The sequence below is a fragment of the Anguilla rostrata genome, chromosome 10 (assembly GCF_018555375.3).
Source record: "Anguilla rostrata isolate EN2019 chromosome 10, ASM1855537v3, whole genome shotgun sequence".
Classification (NCBI taxonomy): domain Eukaryota; kingdom Metazoa; phylum Chordata; class Actinopteri; order Anguilliformes; family Anguillidae; genus Anguilla; species Anguilla rostrata.
Window position 1 is genome coordinate 23,248,112 of NC_057942.1, and position 22,558 is coordinate 23,270,669.

Genomic DNA, 22,558 nt, shown 5'->3' on the forward strand with positions numbered 1-22,558 from the left:
CTCCTATATAAAATAAAATAGCACTTGGTAAATATCAACATTACAGAACATTTCGTTCTTACCATGTTGTTTTACGATGTTCAGTAAACAACCCAATAATGATATTCTTGGTTAAACTTAAGACTATTCAACAGCAAATCAAGGTGGATGAACATATCACTTTAATAGGTAGGCCTTATCATAAGGCATACCCGGTATATAATTAATCATGATCAATTTCCAAAGACGCGCTTTTGCCTTTCATCTTTACATTACATTACATTACAGGCATTTAGCAGACGCTCTTATCCAGAGCGACGTACAACAAGTGCATTAGTTCAAGGTGCAGAGGTGCAAAAAAAAGGTCATCTACGATCATTTTTGCACTGCAGAGAAAAGTCAGCGGGAATCAGTGGATATGCTGCTACAGTTGCCTATAAAAAAGCTAAATGTGTCTCTTAGATATTATTTTGAAATGACCTCTTATGAAAATAAAGTAGATACCCTAATTGACTTAACACTGGAAATGTATGGTAACATGGAATGTGTGGAGTTGTGAAAAATTGAGTTTGAATGTCTTTAGCCTGGGTGTATGTAAACTTTTGACCTCAAATGTAGGCTGTTATGAGATCACATTCCTATGTTCCCTCTCTGTAGAACAGTGCTCCTTGGATAAATGATATACTGATAAGCCTTTTATTCAATGCGAACAAGGGAGTGTTGGGCTACCATTGTGCTTTTCATGCGGCAAGGGCTATCTCATGACAGAAAATGACATAGACACCATCTAACTAGACACCAGACTAATTGTTGTTATGACATTGCATTAATAACCTATGATTTAGACTGGTAATATTATGGGGTATAGTTTATAAAACATACCAGTGTATGAAAAAATGACACATGTGCAACCCTAGAGGCCAGCAGAATCTATCGGTATTTCTCACAATTACGTTTATGAAGAATGAAGTTCAGTCTTCTTGTGTATGTCAGACAGGACTAAATGTTTTTTGGCTTCCATCTTGCCGCCATACCCCACAGCTCAAAACTGTGGAGAACATGCCAAATTTTTGTTACGTGTATGGAGCGACAGCATAATGTAGATAAGGTGGTGCCATACTTCATCCATTTCTTGATTATGGTCTTTACTGTTTTTTTTAATTTTTTATTATCACCTCCTGAGCTGTACCTTTCACCTGTTTGAACCCAGCGATCTTTTGCCAGCTCTTGGCCACTGACATGCAATAAGCAATGCAGACACCCACTGGAAACACCTACAAGAACCACTGCTTTCATTCTGATCTAATTATAATCAGTTCAGCTAATCACACAAGGTAAATTAACTTTGTGCATGATTTTGATGGTGGTTGGTTAAAACTATGCACAACTCATTTTAAAGGGTGTGTATGTACACTTATCCAACCAATGTGTTTTAATTTTTATATATTTTCATTAAAGATGTGGAAACAATCTTTCATTTAGGACCTCAATGCGAGATATTCTAGTAGGCTGTGCAGATTTTTTGTATCCATTAACACCAGGAGCGCCGGACCATTTCCTGGCATTCAAATAACTTTTCGCGCGGCCAGGGTCAAATGGCACATTAGCCTTCAAACTGGAAATATTCGCATTGTTCGCTAGATGGCGCTTATTAGACACGAGCTGACAAAGGTTGCCAGCCCATTGTCCTAATGAAATATTTGCGAGATTTTAGACTGTCAGAGTATCAGAGTAAGTTATGTTTTAGTTACGGCTCGGCATTCTAGTCAACACATTGTTGCAATATAAATGTATTTAGAATAAACAGTATGTCTGTATGAAGAGAATGAGTCATGAAAAGCTAACAATAAACAGATTGTAGGGAGGTCAAACCTGTTTTTCAAAAAACAAATTTGACAGTTTATTCTTCATGCATAATATCATAAATACTAATAATCAAATAGGCTAACAACATATAAATCGCCAATTTGCCAGAATATAACTGTAATACGATTTTTAAAATTAGCCGCTTCCCTCCGCATGTGATCACTGATCACTGTCGTTGGAGGGAAACGCATCATCACCCGTGCGAATTTTAGGGTCGGCTTTTCTGTTTTATAAAAATACATGTAAAAAATATTGTCGTTCAAACAAGTTTTTTTCCGGTGACCAGAAAACATGTAGGCTAGGCTACACTCATAGCAAGCAGGTCATAGCTGGCTGTGACTATTCGACTGGGGATTCGAAATCCAAAGTCTCTTATTAATCGTAGGCTAATTACAAAAAACACCCATTCGTAACACTGAATAATACCGCAATGTACATAAGACCATGGCAAATATATACATGCAAGAATCCTGTTGTTCAAACGAGTTTTTTCCGGTGACCAGAAAACATGTAGGCTATACAGGCAAGCAGGTCATAGCCTAGCTAGCTGTGACTATTCGACTGGGGATCCAGAAGAAGTCTCTGGAAATCCAAAGAAGTCTCTTATTCATCGTAATTACAAAAAACACCCATTCGTAACACTGAATAATACCGCACTGTACATAAGACCTTAGCAACCAAGTGGGATTTCAAAACTGATTATCGCTTCAGCGCACACACGCAATATTTAAAATATTTTAAAAGAATATAAATAATGATACATTTATTCCTGGTTATTTGACGTGATTCTTGCTTGGGCTGTCAATCCTATGATAGTGTAAGAAAATTGTTCATTACATGTTCCGATCATTAGTAACATTAGTGGTAGCGACCTGTTTCTCCCGATTGGTAACTGTAAATGTATTGCTGAAAGTGGAATAGTAATTATGTGGGCAATTAGTTTCATAAACTCCATAAACCCTATCAATGGTTGCGTGGACATGGTAAAGCACAGAGACGCCTATATTCCCACGCAACGCATCCCGATAGTTTATGCATGTGCTGTTGCATCTACGCAGACAGCGTGAGCAGTCTTCTAACACAGTACCTAACGTGCAAGGCTCTAATTTTTGAATATGAAACAAGGTCCGAACCTGACTAGAAATAAGTAAAACTTAAAAAACAAGTAAAAATGTGACACTTGTATCTTTGTTTTGGGCATGTATCTTTTTACTACTCAGTGGGCCTAAAAGGCCTACTCATGATAATAGCTTCAAAAAAACTACCAGCTATTCACTCACGATCGTTCACGCTCATCTATTGAATCGCCCCTCACCCCTCCCCCAGCACCAGAATACTGAATTCTTTAGCTGCCTTTAGCGAAACCAGAGCTGATAGTTTTTTCTCTATGGCCCCGAGTCAAACTCAGTCGGTGTGAATGTTCAGCTTCGCAGAGGGGTGTGATTTTCTTCCTCTTCACGACACCAGTGATGGCGATTGGAGACTTCACCTCAATAGACCTAACTTATATTTTCAAAACCTACATTTTCAACTGTGAAAACAATATTTAAAAATTTCCATTCAATCTATGGATAAGCAAATGTATTTATTGATATCAAATCAATAAACAAGAAAATCAATATAAAACATTAGTCGGCTAAATGTTAATAGTAAACATAAAACATCAGTAATAACAAGCCCAAATCCGCAATAGCTGCGACCGCGCATGCATCCACAGGAGGACACTTTTGTGGACCAACAAACTAAAGAGCTGCTGGTCGCCTATATGCCGCGGAGTTTGTAAGCTTAGCTGCCTTTGCCATCATGTGATTTGACATTGCAAGTTTGGTCGATGGCACATTGCTCAAGATGCCGTCTCATCTTTATACGTGCATGCGTGAATATGTGCTTTCGTTTCTAAGTAAGTGAAAAATTACGGTCAGCATAACCATGCTGTGCCATGCTTCGCTAAAGCATCTGAAGTTTTCTGTGTTCTCAGGTGGGGGAGGGGTGAGCGTTGAATGTCCCATACAGATCAGTGGTCTTACCCTTACCCTTAGATTGACATGTGAATGTCCCACTTGAGAATGGTTCACTTGTGCCACGTGTGAATGTTTGAAAGTTGATATCTCTCCAGGGAGAGATAAAATGTTCTATTTGTCCGGCACATAATATTATTATGTTGTTAGCCTACTCAAAAATAATACAAGTATTTTGCTTAGCCGTAATTCGTTACGCTACAAAGTATGCCTTGTATTACTTTTAGTTACGCAGCAATCTCTCGCTCTTGCTTATACTTTTTTCTACATTTTTATTCTTTTTTTTTTCCTATTTAGTTTACTGTTTAAAAAAAAAAAGATTTTTATTACTAGTTTACTCAACGGAATAACAGCATACACCACACGAACACATCACAAGACACTTCACATTTGAGAAATCATTTTTGATTGTAGGCTATGTAATAGTTACATTTATTGTTCTCTCAAGTAGCCTAAAGGTTAATACTACGTTTTTAAAAAATTGTGGAGTTATACATAATAGCAACTGCAAAGCCTAGCCTAACCGGACATCGTGTCACCACTCGCGTGCTTCCACAATGATTTCTTCCCCCCAAAACCTTTACTCCCTGAAACGAATGTCCACTATTTCCTGGTCCCTCAAAAGCCAAATGTGTCACGTCACATTTTTACCTCACAGAAAATAGGATATGATACAGCTATAATTTTTTTAGCATATTTTGAAAAGTAGCCTACGTTCACCATCATCTGTAATTATGTAATATATATATATATGTGTGTGTGTGTGTGTATACATCAACGAGCAAGGTATGCTTGATCAGAACTCACAGAAAGTCCACTGATAACAAGTGCACTAAATAAACGTAATCCGTCTGGGATAAATGCATAGGAAATTTGCCGAGGTAACCGATGGCAGAAGAAACGTCCGAGTTGGTGTACAAAAAGACGTCTTCACTGAAACACTCTATAAATAAACTAATTAACAGCCGAAACAAACCATGACTAAATATAAACTAACAAACTACGCTATGATTCAAATATATTTTTATCATGCTGTATTGTAGTGGTTTCTTTATTTTAGATTGTTTTTGCAATAGTGTTACAGTTTGTAGTCCTAAAACCCGGAAGTAAGTTGGCATTGGGTTCTCATCAGATTTCCAATGCATTTTTCCCGTGGGGATTTAGTTTTTTGCCGAAAGTAAGGTTTGTGGTGAACGTAAGGCTAAATGAGCTTCACGATTGTTTGTCAACCGTGGATGTCTAAGCTGTCATGTGCTTTTGAAAAGTAGGCTAAGTTTCTATATTGAAACTACAAGAGCGGTCACATTTTTGCAATAACCACTCTTGTTTTACTAGCTCGCATGCACGCTGAGCGTCAAACGCTAAGCGTGAGTGAGCGGCGAACCCATAGAACTCGTAAAACAAAACGTGAAACTGTTTTAGGCATAGATTAACCATAGGTCTTATTTTCGGAAGAAAACTAAATCCCTATTGGAAAAATGCATTGGCAATCTGCCGAGGGAACTCATGGCGGAAGAAACGTCCGGGTTGGCCTACAAAAAGACGTATTCACTGTAACATTCTATGAATAAACAAATTAACAGCCGAAACAAATAGCGCTTCGAATATATTTTTATCTTGTTATAGTGTAGTCGTTTCTTTAGCTTAGATTTAGTTTTTGCGATATCATACGCAGCATTGTTGTTGTACGTGAACGTGTCGCATGCAGCCATTGTGCACGAGAATGATAATGCATAAAATTGAAAAAAAAAAATTTGTTTATGCATTTGAAGACGGATCAATTTTATTTTAACCCTTATTTAGAAATTTCCACTTGTATAATAACTGTAAAAATAAAATGTAGGGCTATGATTTCAGAACACAAGGGAAAGGCATAGGCATAAACAAATGATCACAAAACGAACGCAATAGCCTATAAAAATATTTTTTAAGATCACATATTTAAAACATTATATAATGTATTATTCAAAATAAACATAAACAAATATTTCTAATAACAAAATAAATAAAACATTCGTACAAATATAAATGCGTGTCCACCGCGATGAAAAGTATATCCTTGCGCCTCCTGGTGTGGTGAAGGAAAACTGACTCCTTAGTCTGAAGACGGCCGTAATTTAACAACACTGTTATAACACACACGGAAGTGAAATAAGGTGCTTTTAACATTTTCCAAACGGGACTTTGACATTCCTACTACGCTGTTACGTAAAGAACAAATATTTAGGAAAAGTCAGTGAATGCGGACGATGTAGCTTGCTAGTAACTAAATGAAAAAAATCCTAAACTCCGAAATATCTCAGTGACAGGTCAAATGACCTGTCACAGCGCTCCTAGTGTTAAAGTTAATTGAGGAGCCGCAGTTTGTTAGCTTGAAGTTTAGGACACTGAATTTTCATGGGGCCCAAAATCCCTGGGGGCATCCGTGGTCTATAGCGGCGGTAACCAACCTTTTCAAGCCCAAGATCACTTTTTATTCCAAAATGTAAGCCGAGATCTACCATTCCGATATCTTCCAAAAACCCCATTTATCACGAGTAAGACTGTTCATTGTCATATTTATTTTTGCAATTTCTGTTATGACAGGCTCAATGTACGTGCATACATACACACAAAGAAAGACACAGTTATGCACAGTTATCTGTTCAATGCACAATATTCATATTTACGGTAGGCCTATCTGTTCAATGCAAAATATTCATATTTACAGTATCTGTTCAATGCACAATATTCATATTTAGTTTCTCAGTTCAATGAATAATATTCATATTTACAGTATCTGTTCAATGCACAATATTTAGTTTCTCAGTTCAATGAATAATATTCACATTTACAGATGTCTTCTGTTCAATGCACAATATTTAGTTTCTCAGTTCAATGAATAATATTCACATTTACAGATATCTTCTGTTCAATGCACAAAATCCAAAAATCCAAAATCTTTTCAATGCTTAATGCTCACACCCCCACTGATCGTCATCTGATTAATCTTAAAAAAACGAAAAACCTTGTCATGTTAGTCCTGTAGTTTTATTTTTACTTTTGGAAGCCAAAATAAACATACTGACGCTGAATACTTTAATGAAGGCTTAAAACAACTCGTGAGACCACTAGAAGCACCCCGCAATACAGTTTAATGATTCGAAAAGTTGTAATTCTCTGTCAGCCCGCCTTCAATGAGACTGCTGTGAGGGCACATTATCTGCACGTCTTTTGAAATCTGGTTGATAGTTAGTGATTGCCAGTCTGAGGCAGTCACTAAGATGTGCGTCAGTCATACGAGTTCTATACTTGGATTTTATTATTTCCATTTGTGAAAAGGCCATTTCACATAAGTAAGTGGAGCCAAAGTAGGCATTTAGCTTAATTGCGCACGATACAATCAGTGGATACTTCTCTCTACTCACAAGTGACCAAAAGTCCTGGGCTGCGTTTCCGAGTTTCGATGTACCTTAACGTTTTACGAAGGTTTCTAAGGTATACCTTTCAGGTAAACTGCTTTTTTACGAGTGTTTCCCAGACTATACCTTAACAGTTGCCTTAAGGGACACTTCCAAAGGTACATCGTAAGTTGGAGCTGGCCTTCACTGTGGTGCTGAAAAGTTTATCAATCGATGCCAAGCGAATCGATTGTCTCACTTGTAAAGCCTTATGAATGACGTTTTAATATAACTAACAAGTGTTGTCATAATCATTTTACATCAGTCTAATATTGCCAAAGAGGAAGCTATGCCTACTAAAGATAATCTGCTAATCTCTTTAAGAGTCAATTAAGACGAGACCTTGTGATAGTTTCAATAAATACGCACATATAGGCTACAAAAGATAAAATAAAAGCATCAATCGGGATATGTAAGCCATACTCTGGGACTTCGTGGAAGCCCAGAAAAAAGGATATAGGCTACATATGGGTGAATTATTTTGTTCTTATTGAAACAATGGTCTAATGTTAAGGTCTGTTAACAGGTCTGTTTAGCTAAGTGGTCATTTTATTGCTATTTCCCGAACTTACATACAGTATGCTAATATCGATTGTGCGAGGACACTCAGTTTTAGAATCCTAGCCACGCCACTACACACCAGGCATAGGCTATTTATTACCAATATGATCGAAAAAAATACAGTTACAGTGCCTCTCTACCTGCTACTTCTAACACAACCAGACGCAGAGATGTAGGCCTAGCCTATAATTCTGAGATGCAGTAGTTTGAATTGTGCGGAGTGTGGGAATTTACAAACGCGCATATTGCTGCATATTCCTACAAACACAGAGATACGTTGCAATACAGTAGACATATTTACCAATATGATCATAAGAAAGATACTTACTCATGAAGTTGATCCTCAGCTGGATCAGTTCGCTGTTCGAAATGACACCGGTCTTCATCAGTGTTGGCTTCAGTGTCCGGACGGACCAGACCTGATGAGTTGTTCTCGTCTTCATCATCGCTCTCCAACAAGGCATGAAGCACGTCAAGTCCAGTCATCCATGCCACTTTCCAAAATTAAACGAAATGTTTACCTCAAAAGAAGTGAATTAGGCTATGCTTTCACACTCTATCCTGCTTTTGCAGGCTTGGAATTTCTCACATGGATCTCGCATTGCCCCTCCCCTAGTCCCCTTCTATGGAGGGTAATTATAATGTCGTTAACAGATGAATGCGATTTGGGCAGACTTCCTGCTGAGCGAAATTCACATAGTAATGAGTAAGGATTAACAAAGCATACATGGTCTAATTAATCAAATTTAAAACTTCTAAAACAATTAATATTATTTGCCAATGGGCTCATTGGAAATTTGAGATTCTAAGGTTTCTGTCAATGTTTTTGTTACATCTGTATGATAACAGCTTGTGAAGTTAATCATCCAAATAGAAACGAAAGTTAATTTCATCTTGTCGAGCTCCGCCGGCGGAGCTCACGACCCCAGAGGGTTAAGGTTGGCACCGCTCGCAACTCCTGCTGTACAAACTGTTAGCTTTAACGTTATTACTTCCTCGACCCTCATTACATTATTTTTTTTAACCCCAACCCACAATTGCATGCAGCCATTCATAGACCTCAGCGTAACAAATAACCAATTGGAAATTGTAAGATAACATATGACCTATGCGTGATTCTAATCAACGAGCCAGAGCTAGGCATTTCCATTAGGAGAAACGTGCTGCAGCTTCAGAAACGATGCCAATTCAAAAACACATACGATAATCCAAAACAAATACAACAATGGAAACGTGCTGCAAATGAAAAAACTTGCTGCAGAAAGCCAAAACAAATACATTAACAGCAAACACACTGCAAATACAGAAACAATGCAAAATCAAAAACACACAAACTCCGAAAACAAATGCAACAGAAAAATGCTGCATATCCAGTCAACACAATGGAAGTTCTCCAGAAGAAAAAAAGAAAAATGAAAGAGGCGACATAAAAAGGCACATATTCTGTTTTACATATGGCCTTAGTCTTTTACAATATTATAAAAGAGCAACAGATTTACGTAGCTAGCGTTGGCGTGCTAGAGACTTTGACTTCTACACGAGCTTGCTAGCGACAACATTGTGTGCTAGATCTTGCATTTAACTCTAGCTAACGTTATCCGTAGTGGTAGTTAACTACTTTCCGGGAGACCCAAGTGTTTTGATTGAATTTAGTTTTCTCTCCTCTACATCGTCTCCACATATGATAGGATACTTTATTGATCAGCGAGGGGCCATTTTCGGAGTTTGTGTGTTTTTGATTTTGCATCGTTGCTGTATTTGCAGCGTGTTTGCTGTTAATGTATTTGTTTTGACTTTTGAATTTGTCTGCAGCACGTTTTTTCATTTGCAGAACGTTTCCGTTGTTGTATTTGTTTTGGATTTTCGTATGTATTTTTGAATTGGTATCATTTCTGAAGCTGCAGCACATTTCTCCTAATGGAAATGTTTTGGGCCGTTGTAGCACGTTTACCCTTGTCGGCCACCGTACCTGGTCTATAGATATGACAAAATCCATCCAAATTTTATGATTTTGAAGTGTATTTGTACTTATAACAATTGTACTGCAAAAAATTTACATTGGTTTCATTGGTGGTTGCCTACATGTTAATTGACCTTAAATTGTAAGCTTGAAACCATTGCTGTTATCATTCAAAGAAATTATTTTGTGTATCAGTGTAAAGAATTTTTTCAGATGACCAATGGTTTTACATGATCTGTTCACCAGGAAATTGTCAACAGGGAGTCAAACAAAGAAGTGTGGAAGACCATTCTGTCAGAGGTGCAGCTGGTACATGTGAACACCTCCGCTGTGCTGAAGGTATGTTTAACCAGATAGATTAAATGAATCAGGCAATGAAAGAAATTTCCACACTTAACAGAAACAAAGCATTTCGTAGGTCAAAATCAATTGCACAATTTGTGGGTCAAAATTTGTTTAAATTTGTTTTTTTTTCATAAAGGACCATTTTGATTTCCCTTTTTTGCAATGTATTGAACAGCAATTGTACCAAAGTTGATATATCCAGTACAGTACATATATATTTGTATATGTAAACAATTTTTGTTGCTTTGGCCCTGTATTCCTACACATTGGATTGAATCCAATGGATTCACAATAAATATGCAGAATGTCATTTTTAATTTGAGGGTATTTATAGAGTAGAGTAAAGCTTTAATGTCCCCGAGGGGCAATTTGGCTTGCAAACAGCAGTCAATAATAAGTAAAAATTGAATCCATTCAATATATACATATAGACATACATACACACATAAACAGTACACAGTTAGCGCTAATGTCACTGTTGTCGTTGTCACTTGTCACCAGAACCATCAGAAGAAGCAGCAAGAAAGAAAGAAAAATGGGTGGGGTCGGTGGGGCACAGTATCACATCCACAGATAGTCACAGTCCCATTTTGTTGAAAAAGCCAATAGCTGATGGAATAAAAGACCTCATATCTGTTAGTGTCACCATTAGGGTGGTAAAACCTCCGCCTTGAGGGGAGCAAATTAAACTCACTGTATAAAGGGTGCTGGGAGTCCAATAAGATGACCTGAGCTTACTGTGTGGCTCTGACTTGGTACAGGTGGCAAAGATCATTTAAATTTACACCAGTAACTTTACGGCACACATTCACAATTTTTCCCAGCAAGTTTTTGTTTTTCACACTGAGATTACCAAACCAACAGATCATAGCGAATGTTAAAACTGACTCAATACACGAAGTATAGAACACTTTCAGCAGAGACTTGTCAACATTAAAACTTCTGAGCTTCCTTAAGAAAAATAATCTTTGGTTTGCCTTTTTACAAATAAAATCAGTGTTGGCATCAAAGGTAAGGATGGTTCCCAAGTATTTGTACTGCTGGACTACAGTCACAGGCTCCCCTATAATGATAGCAGGAGCAAGAGAAGTAGAAGTAGGTCCCCTGTGAAAGTCAATGAACATCTCTTTGGTGTTAGAAACATTCAGTTGTAGGAAAGATTGTTCACACCAAATTGACAGATTCTCCTACCACTGGTCCATGACTCTGTTCCTCATCGTGCAAAAGGCTGACTATTACAGTATCATCCGCAAACTTAAGCACATACCTGTCTTTATAATAAGTCTGGCAGTCAGTTGTATACAAGACAAATAAAAGTGGGGAAAGAAAGAAGCCCTGAGGAGACCCTGTAGAAGTTGAGTGTGCTAGACAGAGAACCATTCACTCGAACTCTCTGTTCTCTGTTTGTCAAAAAATCTATTAACCAACAAACAATATTAAAATCTAAATAAAAATTTGACAGCAGCCTATGTGCAAGGATGTGAGGCTGAATACAATTAAAAGCTGAAGAGAAATCAATGAAGAGCAGTCTTGCATGTTTTTTGTTCCCTTCCAGATGCCTCAAAACAAGATTTAACAGGGTTGCAGTAGCATCTTCAACCCCTCTCCTTGCCTTATAAGCAAACTGGAGGGGGTCTAGTCTGTCCTGAGTCATGTCTAAAATCTTGTTTTTAACAATTCGTTCAAAAGTTTTCATTTTAAGGGAAGCCATGGGGCGATAATCATTTAATGTCTTTGGTGATGTGACTTTGGCCACATGAACCACAGTAGATTCCTACCCTCTGCTGTCCCAATGAGGACTGAAACATATATGTAAAAATTACACTTTGTTGTTTAGCACAGCTTTTCAGGAGTTTACACCCAACGCAGTCAGGACCAGGACTTTTCCTCTGATAAGGCTGAAAGATTTATATACTGTGGCTTCAACAATCTGTATCATACAGCCCTCTACCCTGTCTTGGAACTCAGAGAGTTCATTATTAAAATCCTGCACATCAAACCTTAGATAAATCTTATTTAACTATTCTGCCAATTCACTGTCAGACATATCAAAGCCCTTCACATGTCTCTTTTTATTCTGCATTCCAACCATAGATTTAATGCCTTTCCAGGCTGCACATGAGTTACCATTTCTCAATTCACCCTCCACTTTATCTTTATACTTAAGTTTAGCTAGTTTTATCTCCCTCTTAACACACTTTTGGACCTTTTAGTGCTGTCCCCCTGATAAAAGGTTAGTTTCTTCTGATTTAATAGTTGTTTGAGAGATTTACTAATCCAAGGCTTATTATTGGAAAATATTGTACATGATTTGTGAGGAATGACCATATTTTCACAGAATGTAATGTAACATGATACTGTGCCAGTAAGTTCGTCCAGATCTGCACAGGATTTCCCAGTTTGTACATTCAAAACAACGATTTAGTTCCTGAATAGAGTCCTCAGACCACACCATGACGTCCTTGCGCTCCGTTTTTTCCCTCTTCAGAGTCGGCTGGTAGACCAGAACTAAATGAACAGAATTGTGGTCAGAGGTGCCTAGAGGAGCTTTGCAATAAAATTTGTAGGCTCCCCCGATGGTCCCATAACAAAGGTCCAGCACCTTACCATGTCTCGTAGGACAGGTAACGTACTGAAAAAAAGGGACTTAGCCATAGAGCAGTGATTAAAATACCCTATAATACCCCATAATAAAGTTAGGTGCAAGTTAGGTTGCTTTGCAAATGCTGCATCACTTTAATAATGACTGATGTTGAATTGTCCACGTTTGCTTTGGGGTGGATATAAACAACTGTCATAAATAGTTGCGTAAATTCTCTTGGGCGCAGAGAAACAGTTAGTAACTCAATGTTGAGGCTGCACGCAGTTTCACAAACAACCACAGTCTTACACCAGCGGGTGTTACACACGCCTCCCCTCTGTACTTTACCAGTCTTATGAGGGTCCCGATCCAATCTCAAGGGCTGCCTTCGATTTCAAGATCGGAGGTGGAGTCCTGTTCTTTGAGCCAGGTTTCAGTGAGAGCGAAGATGCAGGCGTTTCTGTACTCCGACTGCTGTCAATTCATCCATTTTATTCCTTAACGACTGCACATTAGCGAGCATAATACAGGGCTCCAGACTAACTTTTTACATTGGTTGCACTGGTGCGCCTAACTTTTTCATTTAGGTGCACCAGTACATAATTTAGGTGCACCCAAAATTTTTCACCGTGCCTTTTGGCACCGCAATAATACATTTTAAGCGTTACCTTTTTTGTCAGTTCCAATACACATTGGTAATTTCTTAACACATTATGTGAATGATAGTAAACAGGAATAAAGGTGCAGATAAATGTTTTTTCTTTATTTAAATCACAGCACAAACAAGAAATCACAATAACCTCAATTGTTTAAAAAATAAACTTAAAAAGTACTGATATTTAAAGTTCTTGACAAACTCAAATAAAATTAAAGCCGCAAGCGGCCTTGGGAGGGGTCCAAGCATTGGCACCATCATGCCCCCTATGGAGCGATTTTAAAATGGCTTTGTCCTCATGATCATATGCCTTCACCCAACATATCTACTGAATATCATGATGATCGTATAAAATATTGATGACTTATGGCCAAATTTGTGCTAAGAGACGCTGTTGGATGACTTAGTTACGTCGCCATGGATATGTCCTGGCCGCTTCCCGTCAAGGCCTTTACTATGTCGTAACACTTAGATGGCATGTCGTAACACTTAGATGATCCGGCGTGTATGCACAGCTGCAGTGTTTCTGCGCCGCAACTAAAAAAGGCGTCACACTAGTATTGTCACGATACCAAATTTTGACTTTGATACTGATACCAGGTTTACTATTACAATACTCAATACTGAAATAATACTTGAAACTTAAACGATGCTAATTCGATACTCGGTACCTAACGATACTGAAATTACCTTAATAGATCAGAAACGTAATGTCCACCAGGGTTGACCTCATTTTCGAATTCATGGTTTATTAACAACCTTTAAGTTGAAGCCTCTTCAACATATTAATATGCATAGGCCTATAGTGTTACAACACTGAACAAGAGAGAAATATGTTAAAGATATTTCAAAAATTAAACAGTTGTAAACTAAATAATCTTTAAAACAGGTCTTTCACCTTTAAATAGATTTAAAAACAGCATATTTTAATAACAATACAGCATCTATCTATAATAAAATATTTCCAAATTGGAACACCTATTGCTACTAAAGTGAACTGAGTCAAAGCTTGCGCTGTATCAAGGAGCTGAGTGCACAAGCGCGAGTCACCTCACTTGGCAAACTTATTTGCTACTGCCTTCTAGCAAAGATTCTGACAAATTACACTTTTCATCCTCTCAATAAGTAATGCGGGAGACAATTTTCCCTGGCTTTTACATTTGACTCAAAACTACCGAACGTCGGAATATTCTAATACTGAACCGTTTCTTTTTTTTTTTTTAAGTACCGAGAAAGTGCTGAAGTTTTGGTATACCGTGCAACACTACGTCAGACACATATTCCAATCCATTGCTCAGCTTAGCAGAGAATGCTCATTTCAGAGCGCCACAGAGACAGATAGAATAATAACACATAAATTCACATTTCAAATAATAAATACGACATTTAGAAAAAACGAAACAAAAGACGAGATATCAAGTCGCGACCTACGCGCAGAGCAGCCTACCGTTTTATTTATTTAGACATTGGCAGTTAAGAAAGAAAAAATTTGGTTACGCTGACCTATAAAACGCTATTCCAAAAGCAAAATCAGACATGTTATACATCGTTAGAAAGCTTATACTCTCACCTACTGAATAAATGAATTGTCAATCAAGCCAAATTGTACTAAAAAGGGCGACAACGCCGTAAGCAACAGGTGTGGCATTACGCACAGCTTTTTTTGAAGGTAGCCACAAATGGGCGTAGCCACAAGGTAGCCACAAATTTCACAGACGGATTGTCCAAGACAATATATGCTCACTCAGTCGCAAAAGGGACAGCTCTACGCGTAGAACCAATGGTAAGATTGCATATTTATTCAATGTGTAGTCCCAGATATTGACTGTAGAATTACATGGTATAATGTAAAAAAAACTTTGTCTCGTTTATTTCGTTATTCAGTGAGCAGCGTTTTCACTGCTGTATTGGCATATTTTAGGGCTAATGTCGGGTTTATCTTGTTGCTACGGAACGTTACATTACATTACAGGCATTTGGCAGACGCTCTTATCCAGAGCGACGTACAACAAGGTGTATAATCATAATCAGGAACAAGTGTGTGGAAAACCCTAGAGAGAATTACCGTTCCAAGTGCAGGGAACAACTGCATAGTTCAATTTGGACCCTGTAGGTTAAACTGATTAACACTAACATAAACAAGAACAGCAACAACGCAGTCTATGCAAAAATACAAGCAATAGTTAAGACGAGTGCATTAACTAAGTCACCTACGAAACAGCTAACTAGTTACAACCCTAAATTTACAGTCAATTTAGAGATTAAATTGAGAATACGATTTCTCTCAGCATAATGACGGATTTAAAGACTAAACGAACTCACTCGATATTGTCTTCAAATGGATCCATGCCAAAGAAAAGTAATGATTCATCCTCTCAAAGCTTTTACTAACAAACTTGTAGTAGCAAAAAATATCAACTCGCCATCCATGCTAACTGCTTCCTATGCTCAGAGTACCGTATTATTTATTTAGACATTGGTAGAGTACAGCATAAATTGCGTCTTTTGTTTATATTCAATATTAGTACTCGCAGGGAGAAACTGCAGCTGTAGACACAAGATAGTCTGTTATGTTATGGTAGCAACGGAACGAAGCAGACTATATATGTATTACCGTCATTGTTTCATTATACCAGCGTGTTTTAGCGCGTTTGCACAGAAACTTAGAACCTATAAATAAAATGGTTTAGCTATTTCTCAGCATAATGACAGATTCAAAGACTAAACAAACTCACCTGATACTGTCTTCAAATGGATCCATGCCAAAGAAAAGTAATTATTCATCCTCTCAAAAAGCTTTTACTAACAAACTTTTGGTAGCCTAGCATGCACTCTGGGTGGCACTGTCTTCCATTGCTTCCCCGACGGTCAGACCCTCCCCTCACTGATAAAAACTAGACCCCACGGTGTCGGATTACTTGCGTCACCATGGATGTCGCTTGCCGTAAAGAAGTTTACTAGATGTCGTAACACTTAGATTTGGAGCTCCAGCTCTTCCGCACCCCAACTAATAAAAAAGTTAAAATGGCGGGCAAACAATATGGCGGACATAGGTGCTCCCAAAAGCAAAGTTGTAGAGCACATTCAGATGCATCGGTCGAAGTTTTGTGTTGATCTAACTTATGGTGTAGGAGTTATGGCCTTTAAAGTATGACCCTTTGTTATAGCACCACCATCTGGCCGACATAGGTGATTTGTAGTGACTGGGTAGTGGGGGTCCATAGGAACCCACCTACCAAATTTGGTTGGTCTGCAACTTATGGTTGCTGAGCCTCAGACATTTTAGCGGAGAAAACTTCCACGCCCCAACTAAAAAGTCTAAATGGCGGGCAAACAATATGGCGGACATAGGTGGTGCCAATGGTAAAGTTGTAGAGCACGTTCAGATGCATAGGTCGATGAAGTTTTGTGTTGATCTAACTTATGGTGTGGGAGTTATGGCCTTTTACGCAAAACCCTGTGTTATAGCACCACCATCTGGCCGACATAGATGATTTTTAGTGCCTGAGTAGTGGGGGGCCATAGGAACCCACCTGCCAAATTTGGTTGCTCTAGGACATATGGTTGCTGAGAAAAATAATAAGAATAATAATAATCCTAACAAATACAATAGGGTTCCACCAGCTTCGCTGCTTGGACCCCTAATAATAATAATAATAATAATCCAAACAGATACAATAGGGTTCCACCAGCTTCGCTGCTTGGACCCCTAAAAATCAAACAAAAGTGTGCGTTGCTCCCGGAGGAGTACAGGGCACGGTTTCACACATACATGCCTTATTTTTTTCCCCACCCGCATTCAGCGAAGAAGAATATCAGGGTCAGAGCCAGAGTAGGGGTGGGTCTTTGCAGAATGCGGGTGGGAAAAAAAAACACTACACACATACACACACTGTACTACAACGGAGTATTAGAGATTTAGAGAATAAGGTTGTAATATTACGAGAATAAAGTCGTAATATTACGAGAATAAAGTCGTAATTGAGAAATAAGTCATAATATTACAAGAATAAAGTCGCAATTTAATGAGAATAAAGTCATAATATTTAAAGAAAAAAGTTGAAATATTACGAGAATAAAGTCGTAAAATTTCGAGAAAAAAACAATTTTCAGGAAAATATATTACCTGCAACCAACAGAATGGGCGAGAGGACAGTCTAATGGCAGCCTGAGCCTGCAATTTCCTCCAAGTCCGTGTGGTTCTTTCTTCGGAATAGGCACAGTTTTTTGCACAATCTTTTCAATGTCCTGATACTTATGATAAGCCAAAAGATTAAGTATTTCGTTATTTGTGAAACCTATACTGAAGTATAACTTCACAAGATGCTCCACCTTCCTCATTTTAACGCAGGCGGCAGGCTGCTCTTCTGATATTTCCCCTCTAAAATAACACATAGCCTAAAATTACACCTTTATTCTCGTAATATTATGACTTTTTTCTCGTAAAATTCCAACTTTATTCTCATAATATTATGACTTTTTTCTCGTAAAATTACAACTTTATTCTCGTAATATTACGACCTTTTTCTCGAAATATCAGAATTTTCCTCTGTGGCCATAATACTCTGTCGTAACACACAGAGACAGATCTGCTAAATGTCAGGCGCACCGGTGCGGCCAATGAAAAGTTTAGTCGCTCTCTGGAGCCTTGATAATAGGCAGGGGTATACGGCGCAGCTGTTGTCTCTGCAGTCTCTGGTGCACTCCTCCCTTCCTTCCCCGCTTCCTCACCTGAACAGTCCTGATTCTAGGGTACATTCCACGGCCTTCCTTCAGAATCACCGGCGGTATAATAATGCCTGGATCCATAGCCGCGATTCCAGAATTACGGCACTGATTGAGAAAATCTTGGCTGTATTTGAGTCTGTGCTGCAGGCCAAACACGGTCGTAAAAAAGACCAATATCACAAGAAAAAAGGTTGCAACATCCATGATAGTAAATGACAATGTGACAGACAGCAGGACGAACAAATCCCCGTTCTCCAGACAGGGAACTAAAACAACCATACTGAGAACAACAGATAAAACATTAAAACATTAAAACAAAGGAGACTGCTGCTGCAGGTCGCCACAGGTGCAGCGCCCCAGAATATTATTCCTACTCCCTATTGGGTGAATCATGTTGGAATTACAGACATTTTTACACATAGTTCCCCCATTTGAGGTGACCAGAAGTATCTGGACAATTGGCTGCTCAACTTGGCTGTATGTCAGTCCATCAACAGTGCATTCACAAGAAAGCTGTCAGGTCTAGAGGTGATTTGAGGTATGGCATTTACATTTAGTGACTTGGTGTTGTCTCGCAATGTTAAGAAGTGTCAAAGCCAGTAAAGTAGGCTATTATGAGGCTGAATTAGAATATGTCAATCAAAGACATAGCCAAAACATTTGTTGTGTCAAAATCAACTGTTTGGTACATTGTTATGAAGCAGTAATGTACTGGTGAGCTCAACAATAGCAAACAACCTGGTACTCTCTACAGGATTGTCGGACAAGTAAGGATTAATTAAAAATGTTTATTTTCTGAATCCAGCAGTTCCAAAAGTCAATGTTCTTGTTAAAATGTTCAGCACTCTGAATACTGAACCAAGTGATATTGCATGCTAGAACCCCTCACTTAACCTACATGTAAAATATATTTTATTAGGTTTAATTTAATAATTATGTTTAAAATTAGAATTATCAATTAAATCCCCAGATTTTTTGATAGGTCTGAGAGAAACGGATGGGCCAGACCTTGCCAAAGTATCACCCACTTCCAGTATGAGCGCCACAAGGAAACCTGCTAAAAACACACAACCTAGGAACCACCACCAAAATAAAAAGAGGAAAACTCTTCTTCTTCCAGGCTCCGAAACCAAACACAACACAAACAGCTTTCTCCTGTGGCCATCTTAAATACCTTACCCAGCATGGCTTGAGGATGTTTGCCCTGATTGGGTGATGCCGGGTTAAGGTTTAGAAGAAAAAGGAAGGGGGGGTTAGACTAATTTATGGCAAGGACTGGCCTACCAAGGACTGGTTTCTTTGTGGCGCTTATACTGGAAGTGGGTGATACTTTGGCAAGGTCTGGCCCATCCGTTTCTCTCTCTCTCTCTCTCTCTCTTATCCATCTCTATAATTGACTACTTCTAATTGAATTCAATTATTTAATCTGAAAACCTGATATACAGCTTGTTTTGACTTGTTGGTTGATTCCACCAGTTTTCTGTAGACTGACCTATCAAAGAATTCGGTGATTTAATTGATATTTCTAATTTTAAACATAATTATTAAATTAAATCTAATAAAATATATTTTACATGTAGGTTAAGCGAGGGGTTCTAGCATGCAATATCAACTTGTAACTATGTGACTTCATAACTTGGCCGACCAATGGTGTAACTTCATCACTCAGTCGGTCAGTCACAGACTGCTGTTGCGGTCCAGCCAAAAACAGAAACGCATTGTTTTAGTTTCATTAGTAGATGATTAGGGCTGTCAAAAAATATTTGAAGTTCGAAAACTATTCGAAAATCTTTTTTTTTTAAGTTCGAACCTAAATTTGAGCATTCAAATATTAGTTTTGGATCCCGCGATTTTGATTCCGCATTTTGCAATTAACATAAATATACAGGCTTTAATTTCATGCAGCGAATGATGTTCATGCACGCAAAGTTCATTTCCTGTGCTAACGTTACTGGTCAGCTAACAATTTAGGCTAAATAATGTTCCCATGGCAGGCTATGTTTTCTTTCTGTTCTGAAGATTTTGATGAAATTGGATGCTGAAAGAAGTTAAACAAACTAAACCAAGTAAGTAATTTATGTTGTTTTAGGCTACAGGTATTAGCCTATTATCCTATAAACAATCAAAAGTGTTTTTTGCACTACTTGACCAAAAGTGTCAAGTAGTGCAAAAGGTTCTTTGGCATTATTGTCCATGTTATTATCTATGTGGATGTTAAAATCCCCGGTTATGATAAAAATGGTAAATGGTAAAAGGACTGCATTTATATAGCACTTTTATCCAAATCACTTTACAATTGATGCCTCTCATTCACCAGAGAATTTAGGGGTTAGGTGTCTTGCTCAGGGACACTTCGACATGCCCAGGGCGGGGATCGAACCGGCAACCCTCCGACTACCAGACAACTGCTCTTACCTCCTGAGCTATGTCACCCCAAAAAGTTGTAATCAATTGAGATAACTGACAGTAGTTAAGCAAAGTCATCAATAAAATTTGTATAGTATCTTGGAGGTCTGTAAATCGTTAAAAATAAATTTTTGGGAGCACCCTTCAATATGAAACAGAGGTATTCAAAAGAAATAAAATTACCAAGTGTAATCTCTTTGCACTGGAATGCATCTTTAAATAAAGCAGCTACTCTTCCTCTTTTCTTACCAATCGAAATGTATTCATAAAACTGAAATTTACTGGGGCTGACTCATTGAGAACAGTAGCACTGCTGCCTTCTACTAACCATGTCTCAGTAAGAAACAGAAAATCTAAATAGTAGGATGTTATAATGTCATTCACTAAGAATGATTTGTTAGCTAGAGATCTGATATTAAGTAGAGCTAGCTTTGTAGAGATAATAGGAGCCCCTAAGTCAGTCTGAGGTTGTCGTGATACAGGTAACAGATTAGACCGATTTACCTCATAAGCTAAGTGCACTCGATTCCTTCTACTTCTAATCAACACAGGAATAAAGAACATTACAGGCATACTGGGTCCCAGCTTGTTCTCAGAACAGCTGTCAGTAACATCTTTATTATAGCAGGGACCCTGAACACATCATGAAGTGCTATCAGTGTTTTGTACTCTGCTGCTGCTATCAGTAGCACTCACTGAACATTATGTGCTCTGTGCTGCCAGAGGAGATAAAGGACAAGACTGCTGGTGACAGTGTTGAATTGGCCTAAGGGATCTTTCAAGATGCTGATGGATAGAGTGGAACAGCTGCATATAAAGATGGAGCTCCTTCAGCCCTCTGTCAGAGACCACAGGAACCTGGGACCTATGGAAAGCTCTACATCATCATATGGAAACAGTGAACCGGACAGGGGTAGGAGACCAACACGCCAACCACCACCTCAGGGTATGAGGACACGGTCACCCAGCCTGAGCCAGTCATCAAAGATCACCTGTTTCCGGTGTAGCGAAGAGGGACATGTCCAGAGGCAGTGTTCTAGGTCGTCTAGCCCTACCGTTTTCCATAGGGATATTTTTACGGGAAGTGGAAGTAAGCCAGGGCCAGTCGGGGAACATGGTGGGAAGGAAGATCGAGCCCCTCCCCCTCAGCTTGGACGTACCACCAAAAGAGGTCCCAGCCTACAAATTGAAATGACAGTGAATGGCCTGCCCATCCAAGCAGTGGTAGACACTGGCGCTGAAGCCACAGTGATATCAGAGGAGGTCTACAACATGCTCCCAGTAAAAGGACAGAAGCCTCTCAGCCAGACCTCCCTCCGGAATGCTGGGGTAGGAAAAAGAATGGCTGCCATGGGTGGACTGGAAGTAACTCTCCAAATTGGGAGCCAGACGTTCATCAAGGAGGTATATGTTTGTCAGATACATGACTCCTTTCTCCTGGGCCTTGATGTAATGAAAGATGCTGATATCTACGTTGGTGGCAAGGTGTTTATTGGCGATGAACCGGTGCCCGCTCGGATTGTTGGAGGTGACGGACCAGACTACTCAGTGTCACGTGCACTTTTGGAGGGAGACACAACATTACCACCAGAGAGTGAGTGCCTTGTGTCGGGAAAAGTCCAGCAACCAAAGCCTGGAGTTCCTACCATATTGGAGCCATTGAACATAACTGAAGCCGTCTCTTCGGGCAGTGTTGCCATACACATGGACCCCCGAGTTCCTGTCAAGGTTTTGTAACTTCTCCAGTACCAAAGCTGCCCTACCAAGAGGAGTCTGTCTTGGCATTCTGATTGAAACCTTCCCTGATGACCCACCACTTGTGTCTGACTCAGTGAGCGAACAAATACAAAGTAATTCAGAGGAGGAAAGCAGCGAGGCGGCCAAGCCACAGATCGGGAGAGTAGCTGTAAGCTCAACAGACCTACCAGAACACCTGCAAACCTTGTTCACAGCATCAAGCGAAGCTCTCAGTGTAGATCAGCAGAAGCGACTGATTGAGCTCTTCCTATGGTATGAGTC

The 22,558-nt window shown here is 38.9% G+C and overlaps 1 protein-coding gene across 5 annotated transcripts in view; it reads left to right on the forward strand.

Moving 5' to 3' along the window:
- The window catches only part of pomt1 (protein-O-mannosyltransferase 1), a 235,961-nt gene that overhangs the window by 132,887 nt on the left and 80,516 nt on the right, over positions 1–22,558 (forward strand). For all 5 annotated transcript variants that reach the window (XM_064297590.1, XM_064297586.1, XM_064297587.1 and 2 more), the window contains one exon: positions 10,071–10,163. In XM_064297590.1, coding sequence (XP_064153660.1) covers positions 10,071–10,163 — 93 coding nt within the window. The remainder of the gene's footprint in view (positions 1–10,070; positions 10,164–22,558) is intronic.